Source organism: Lytechinus pictus, unplaced genomic scaffold, assembly GCF_037042905.1.
Source record: "Lytechinus pictus isolate F3 Inbred unplaced genomic scaffold, Lp3.0 scaffold_210, whole genome shotgun sequence".
NCBI classification, from domain to species: domain Eukaryota; kingdom Metazoa; phylum Echinodermata; class Echinoidea; order Temnopleuroida; family Toxopneustidae; genus Lytechinus; species Lytechinus pictus.
In genome coordinates this window covers 1-7,500 of record NW_026974330.1, presented here as the reverse complement: position 1 = coordinate 7,500, position 7,500 = coordinate 1, and the positions used below count along the sequence as shown (strand labels likewise).

The window sequence follows — 7,500 nt, the reverse complement described above, 5'->3', positions numbered from 1 at the left end:
AACTGATTTAATGAGCCATCCGCAGTTTCGCTCCGGGGAGCTTGCACGAAGACATGCATGGCTTAATCTTTGAGACAAGCATATGACTACTGGCAGGATCAACCAGGTAGCTGCCGGCGGGGTCCCGGGGGGACGACCGATGGCAGCTCGGGCAGGGCTCGCGCGAGCCGCCCGAATTCGTAACCTTCCATTTCTCTCCCTCTCGACGGCGGCCAAGGGCCCGGCCGGGTGGGCGACGGGGGTGCGTGCAGGGGAGCGGGGCAGGGGGACGCTCCGGTAGTGCTCGCCCGGCGGGCGTCGGGACGGTGCCTTCACCCGTTTCGCCAGAATCATGGGCTCACAGGGGGCTTGGCCGGTCCGAAGATCGAGGCAAGCTACAACCCCACGGGACACCAAGCTCCAGTCCACGGCAGAGAAGGACGTGTCCGCGAGGCGCGGGCGATCGGGCTCCCTTCTGTTTCCCTCTCGTGCGTTGCGATCCCGTGCTTCCTGGCCGGACCGCGTGGGCCGTCGGTCTCTCCGGCGTTCTCTACCAACCGACTACCCCCGGCCGGCGGGCGCGGGGGGCGTACGTTGCGGCTATGGGGCGCAGCCCTCTTCCCCAGCCACCTCTCTCCATCCATGCCAACCTTGCCTCGCCTGGCCGCAAGGACCTCCCGGGGTTCCGTGGACGACCGGGGTTCTTCTTGCGGGCCGGTGCGAGGGCCTCATGCCTATAACGTAGTACTACGTGTGTTTTTCACGAGAGTGCTCGATCGCTCGAGACCACTCCCTCATATATCCTGCGGGTGGTCTGACACCCCTCCCCCTAAAACGACGCTACAACACGCGTTTCAATAGGGATTTTCGACCCTCCAGATCGTGCGCCAGTTCCTTTTTCCATTCACGGCGCTGTACAAAATCCTAAACCGGAAGTTGGCCCAAAAATCCGTTTTTTCTCCCGACGAGGGTGTTTTCAGCGGCCGGAGGGACCTTCCCATCGCCCGTCTCCGGCGGAGGGCGTCCGAATCCCGCTGAAGGGCGAAAAGCAGCCGAATTTCCAAGAAACACCCCTTCCCTATATATGTCTCCGGAGACCAAACACCCTCCCCCAAAACACCCCTTATAACACGCGAGTCAATACGAATTTTACCCCGAATCCAGGCTGACACCGGACGAGAAGGCGTCGCAGCAGCGGAAGCCCGGCCCGGCGGCGGGTGGCCCGGCCGGCCGTGGGCGAACCCCGGACGCCGCGTCCGATGGTGCCCACCCCGGGGACCCTGCTTCCCTCGAAGACCCCGTCTCCGCTGGAAAAAATCCGGTCAGCGGGCCCCCCGGCTCCTTCCCCGCCGTGTCCAGCCGCCCGGTCGAGGAGGGTGCCGCTGCCGGCCCGACCCGCCCGTGGAAAATCGAAGCACGGGCCCTGGCCGCCCCGGCACCCGGCCCACCCCGGGCAAACCCCGGACGCCGCGTCCGATGGTGCCCATCCCGGGGACGCTGCATCCCCGGGTGACCCCGTCTCCGCTGGAAAAAATCCGCCCAGCGGGCCCCCTGCTCCTTCCCCGCCGAGCCCAGCCGCCCGGTCGAGGTGGGTGCCGCTGCCGGCCCGACCCGCCCGTGGAAAATCGAAGGCCGGGCCCTGGCCGCCCCGGCACCCGGCCCACCCCGGGCAAACCCCGGACGCCGCGTCCGATGGTACCCACCCCGGGGACCCTGCGTCCCCGCTTGACCCCCTGGCAGCAGGACGAAAGACCCCTCCCGATAAACACCGCTTACAACACGCAAGTCAATGCGAAATTCACACCGAGGGCGACACCGGACGACCCGACGGCGCAGCGGCGGAGGGCTCGGGCCGCCCTGGGCAAACCGAGGACGGCGAATCCGATGGTGCCCACCGCGGGGAGCCTGCGCCCTCGGACGACCCCGTTCTCGCGGGAAACAGTCCGGCGAGCGGACCCCCGGCCCCTTCCCCCGCTGTCGGCCGATCCGACGGTCAGAATCTCCTGCCGACTCCTGGCTGGGTGAGCGGGGGTGTCGGCTCGGCATGCGGGGCGCTGTCGGCCCGCTGCGTCGAGATCTGCCGGTCGGAATCGTCTGCCGACGCCCGGGTGGGTGAGCGGGAGGGTCGGCTCGGCATGCGGGGCGCTGTCGGCCCGCTGCGTCGAGATCTGCCCGTCACAATCTCCCGCCATCTCCTGCGTGGGTGAGCGGGAGGGTCGGCCCGGCATGCGGGGCGCTCTCGGCCCGCTGCGTCGAGTTCTGCCGGTCGGAATCTCCGGTGAGCAGCCAGAAGTGTTCACATACATTACAAAAAGGTACTGTGCTGCCTCCAAAGAGGTTTAAAATGCATGTGTGTTGTTTGCATTTCATCGCAGTTTGAAAATTTCCTTCCCATGATAATAGCATGAAGTATTAGCATGTTGAATCCCAAAAGAATTGAATTAGAGGTGTGTAATCAAAGTTTCATTGAAGGCAGTTCAGTATTTCAAAAAAAATCATTTCAGAATCAAGCATGAAGTAATGACACACTTTCCGAAAAACTACTGTATTGTGTCCAAAAAGATTTTAATCACACGTTGCAATCAATGGTACCTTTTTTAACAAAAAAAAAAAATAGTTACTGTATTACCACCAAAGAAAAATGTTCTAAGATGTGTCCACCCATCGCGTACAATTACAAATTTCATTCAAATAATCTGCATGTAGTATAATTCACATATCAGCTCCAAAAATCACTGCATTCCCCCTGTATTGTCTTATCAGCATTTCAGTATAGTGTAACAATTTCATTCGAACAGGAAGGGCATGACGTATTACCACATAAAATCCTGGCTGGCCTGGCCATCCTGTCGAAATAAAAATGAAATTATAAATTTAACAAAAAAAAGCCCCCGGCAGACAGAGTCCAATTCCATGGATCTGCCTCCGGGGGCCTGTCGGCATGCTGTTCGGATGTCTCCCGCTCTCAGGCCTCGGACAACTCTTGATTGCAAGAGCGACGCCCTGGCCTCGACGCACGGAGGACTGGCGGCCTGGACATCCTGTCGAAATAAGAATAAAGATAAAGTTTTTATTTCAGAAAAAAAGAAAAGCCCCCGGCAGACACAGCCCAATTCCATGGACCTGCCTCCGGGGCCCTGGCCGACTGGTGTTGGGCTGTGTCCCGCTCACGAGCCCCTGCCGAACCTCGGAGATCAAGAGCGGGTGCCTGGCCTCGACCTACGGGGCCCTGTTGGACTGGTGTTGGGCTGGCTGTCGCTCAGGAGCCCCTGCCCACCTCGGAGAGGAAGAGCAGGTGCCTAACCTCGACGTACGGGGGGCTAGTGGACTGGAGGTGAGCTGTGTCCGGCTCAAGAGCCGCTGCCCACCTCGGAGTTGAAGAGCGGGTGCCTAACCTCGAAGTACGGGGCCCTGTCGGACTGGAGGTGGGCTGGCTGTCGCTCAGGAGCCCCTGCCCACCTCGGAGAGGAAGAGCGGGTGCCTAACCTCGACGTACGGGGGGCTAGTGGACTGGAGGTGAGCTGTGTCCGGCTCAAGAGCCGCTGCCCACCTCGGAGTTGAAGAGCGGGTGCCTAACCTCGAAGTACGGGGCCCTGTCGGACTGGAGGTGGGCTGGCTGTCGCTCAGGAGCCCCTGAAAACGTCGGAGTGGAAGGGCGAGTGCCTGGCCTCGACGTACGGGGGGCTGGCCGACTGGAGGTGGGCTGGCTGTCGCTCAAGAGACCCTGACCACCTCGGAGTTGAAGAGCGGGTGCCTAACCTCGAAGTACGGGGCCCTGCCGGACTGGAGGTGGGCTGGCCTTCGCCCAGGAGCCCCTGCCCACCTCGGAGAGGAAGAGCGGGTGCCTAACCTCCAAGTACGGGGGGGCTGCCGGACTGCTGTTGGCCTGGCTGTCGCTCAGGAGCCGCTGCCGAACTCGGAGTGGAAGAGCGAGTGCCTGGCCTCGACGTACGGGGCCCTGGCCGTCTGGAGTTGGCCAGGGTGTCGATGCCGAGTCGGAGAGGTAGAGCGAGTGCCTGGCCTCGACCTACTGGGGCCTGGCCGTCGCTCAACAGCCCCTGCCGACGTCGGAGAAGTAGTGCGAGTGACTGGCTTCGACGTACGGGGGGCTAGCGGACTGGAGGTGGGCTGGCTGTCGCCCAGGAGCCCCTGCCCACCTCGGAGAGGAAGAGCGGGTGCCCAACCTCGACGTACGGGGGGCTAGTGGACTGGTGTTGGGCTGGGTGTCGCTCACGAGCCCCTGAAAACGCGGAGTGGAAGGGCTAGTGCCTAACCTCGACGTACGGGGCCCTGGCCGACTGGAGGGGGGCTGGCTGTCGCTCAAGAGCCGCTGCCGACGTCGGAGAAGTAGTTCGAGTGACTGGCTTCGACGTACGGGGGGGCTAGTGGACTGGAGTTGGGCTGGCTGTCGCCCAGGAGCCCCTGCCCACCTCGGAGAGGAAGAGCGGGTGCCCAACCTCGACGTACGGGGGGCTAGTGGACTGGTGTTGGGCTGGCTGTCGCCCAGGAGCCCCTGCCCACCTCGGAGAGGAAGAGCGGGTGCCCAACCTCGACGTACGGGGGGCTAGTGGACTGGTGTTGGGCTGGGTGTCGCTCACGAGCCCCTGAAAACGCCGGAGTGGAAGGGCTAGTGCCTAACCTCGACGTACGGGGCCCTGGCCGACTGGAGGTGGGCTGGCTGTCGCTCAAGAGCCGCTGCCGACGTCGGAGAAGTAGTTCGAGTGACTGGCTTCGACGTACGGGGGCTAGTGGACTGGAGGTGAGCTGGCTGTCGCTCAGGAGCCCCTGCCGACGTCGGAGAAGTAGTTCGAGTGACTGGCTTCGACGTACGGGGGGGCTAGCGGACTGGTGTTGGGCTGGCTGTCGCTCAGGAGCCCCTGCCCACCTCGGAGAGGAAGAGCGGGTGCCCAACCTCGACGTACGGGGGGCTAGTGGACTGGTGTTGGGCTGGCTGTCGCTCAGGAGCCCCTGAAAACGTCGGAGAAGTAGTGCGAGTGCCTGGCTTCGACGTACGGGGGGGCTAGTGGACTGGAGGTGGGCTGGCTGTCGCTCAAGAGCCGCTGCCGACGTCGGAGAAGTAGTTCGAGTGACTGGCTTCGACGTACGCGGGGCTAGTGGACAGGAGGTGAGCTGGCTGTCGCCCAGGAGCCCCTGCCGACGTCGGAGAAGTAGTGCGAGTGCCTGGCTTCGACGTACGGGGGGGCTAGTGGACTGGAGGTGAGCTGGCTGTCGCTCAGGAGTCCCCTGCCGACGTCGGAGAAGTAGGGCGAGTGCCTGGCTTCGACGTACGGGGGGCTAGTGGACTGGAGGTGAGCTGGCTGTCGCCCAGGAGCCCCTGCCCACCTCGGAGAGGAAGAGCGGGTGCCCAACCTCGACGAACGGGGGGCTAGTGGACTGGTGTTGGGCTGGGTGTCGCTCAACAGCCCCTGCCCACCTCGGAGAGGAAGAGCGGGTGCCTAACCTCGACGTACGGGGGGCTAGTGGACTGGTGTTGGGCTGGCTGTCGCTCAGGAGCCCCTGCCGACGTCGGAGAAGTAGTGCGAGTGACTGGCTTCGACGTACGGGGGGCTAGCGGACTGGAGGTGGGCTGTGTCCCGCTCAAGAGCCCCTGCCGACGTCGGAGAGGAAGAGCGGGTGCCTGGGCTCGACCTACGGGGGGCTAGTGGACTGGAGGTGAGCTGGCTGTCGCTCAAAAGCCCCTGGAAACGTCGGAGAGGAAGAGCGGCTGCCCGGTCTGGAGGTACGGGACCCTGGCCCACTGCTGTTGGGCTGTGACCCGCTCAACAGCCCCTGCCCGCCTCGGAGTGTAATGGCGGCTGCCTGCCCTCGAGGTACGGTGCCCTGGCCGTCTGGAGTTGGCCAGGGTGTCGATGCCGAGTCGGAGAGGTAGAGCGAGTGCCTGGCCTCGACCTACGGGGGCCTGGCCGACCGCTGTTGGGCTGGCCGTCGCTCAACAGCCCCTGCCGACATCTGAAGTGAAGAGCGTGTGCCTGGTCTCGACCTACGGGGGGCTGGCCCTCTGGTGTTTGGCTGGCTGTCGCTCAAATGCCCCTGAAAAGGTCAAGGAGGTAAAGCGGGTGCCTGGCCTCTACCTACGCCTGGCTGTCGGACTGGAGGTGGACAGGCTGCCGCTCAGGAGCCCCTGCCCACCTCGGAGGGGGTGAGCGAGTGGCTGGCCTCGACATACGGGGCCCTGGCCCTCTGCTGTTGGGCTGTGTCTCCCTCAACAGCCCCTGCCCACCTCGGAGAGGAAGAGCGGGTGCCTAACCTCGACGTACGGGGGGCTAGTGGACTGGTGTTGGGCTGGCTGTCGCTCAGGAGCCGCTGCCAACCTCGGACTGGAAGAGCGAGTGCCTGGCCTCGACCTACGGGGCCCTGGCCGACTGGTGTTGGGCTGGCTGTCGCTCAGGAGCCGCTGCCAACGTCGGAGAAGTAGTTCGAGTGACTGGCTTCGACGTACGGGGGGCTAGCGGACTGGAGGTGGGCTGTGTGTCGCTCAAGAGCCCCTGCCGACGTCTGAAGTGAAGAGCGGGTGCCTGGTCTCGACCTACGGGGGGCTAGTGGACTGGAGGTGAGCTGGCTGTCGCTCAGGAGCCCCTGCAAACGTCGGAGAGGACGAGCAGGTGCCTGGCGTCGACCTACGGCTGGCTGTCGGACTGGAGGTGGGCTGGCTGTCGCTCAAAAGCCCCTGGAAACGTCGGAGAGGAAGAGCGGCTGCCCGGTCTGGAGGTACGGGACCCTGGCCCACTGCTGTTGGGCTGTGTCTCCCTCAAAAGCCCCTGCCCACCTCGGAGAGGAAGAGCGGTTGCCTGCCTTCGACGTACGGGGCCCTGGCCGTCTGCTGTTGGGCTGTGTCTCCCTCAAAAGCCCCTGCCCACCTCTGAGTTCGAGTGCGGGTGCCTGCCTTCGACATAGGGGGCCCTGGCCCTCTGCTGTTGGGCTGTGTCTCCCTCAAAAGCCCCTGCCCACCTCGGAGAGGTAGAGCGGTTGCCTGCCTTCGACGTACGGGGCCCTGGCCGTCTGCTGTTGGGCTGTGTCTCCCTCAAAAGCCCTTGCCCACCTCGGAGAGGATGACCGAGTGGCTGGCCTCGAACCACGCCGACCTGGCCGACTGGTGTTGGGCTGGCTGTCGCTCAAGAGCCCCTGTCGACTCCTGAGAGGAAGAGCGGGTGCCCGGCTTCAACGTACGGGGCCCTGTCGGACTGGAGGAGGGCAGGCTCTCCCCTGCCCACCTCGGAGTTTAAAGTCGGGTGCCGGGCATCGACCTCCCCCGCCCTGTCGGCCCGGCAGGTGGCTGGCCTCCCGCTCGAAGCCCCAGCCTTCCTCCGAGGGAAAGTCCGGCACCCTGGCCTCGACCTCCCCCGCCCTGTCGGCCCGGCAGGTGGCTGGCCTCCCGCTCGAAGCCCCAGCCTTCCTCCGAGGGAAAGTCCGGCACCCTGGCCTCGACCTCCACGCCCTGTCGGCCCGGCAGGTGGCTGGCCTCCCGATCGAAGCCCCAGCCTTCCTCGGAGAGCATGTCCA

The 7,500-nt window shown here is 64.3% G+C and overlaps 1 protein-coding gene and 1 non-coding gene across 2 annotated transcripts in view; one reads left to right on the top strand and one right to left on the bottom strand.

The window, feature by feature from the left end:
* The window catches only part of LOC135159319 (small subunit ribosomal RNA), a 1,817-nt gene extending 1,708 nt beyond the window's left edge, over window positions 1-109 (bottom strand). Inside the window, exon 1 of the ribosomal RNA XR_010298061.1 lies at window positions 1-109. This exon is cut by the window's left edge and continues 1,708 nt beyond it. This is a non-coding gene — a ribosomal RNA (small subunit ribosomal RNA).
* A 1,129-nt stretch (window positions 110-1,238) lies between these two features.
* Window positions 1,239-2,186, top strand: LOC135159317 (uncharacterized). The gene has a single exon (XM_064115548.1). The coding sequence runs from the start codon at window positions 1,239-1,241 to the stop codon at window positions 2,184-2,186; it is 948 nt and encodes a 315-aa protein (XP_063971618.1).
* The last annotated feature ends 5,314 nt before the right edge of the window (window positions 2,187-7,500 follow it).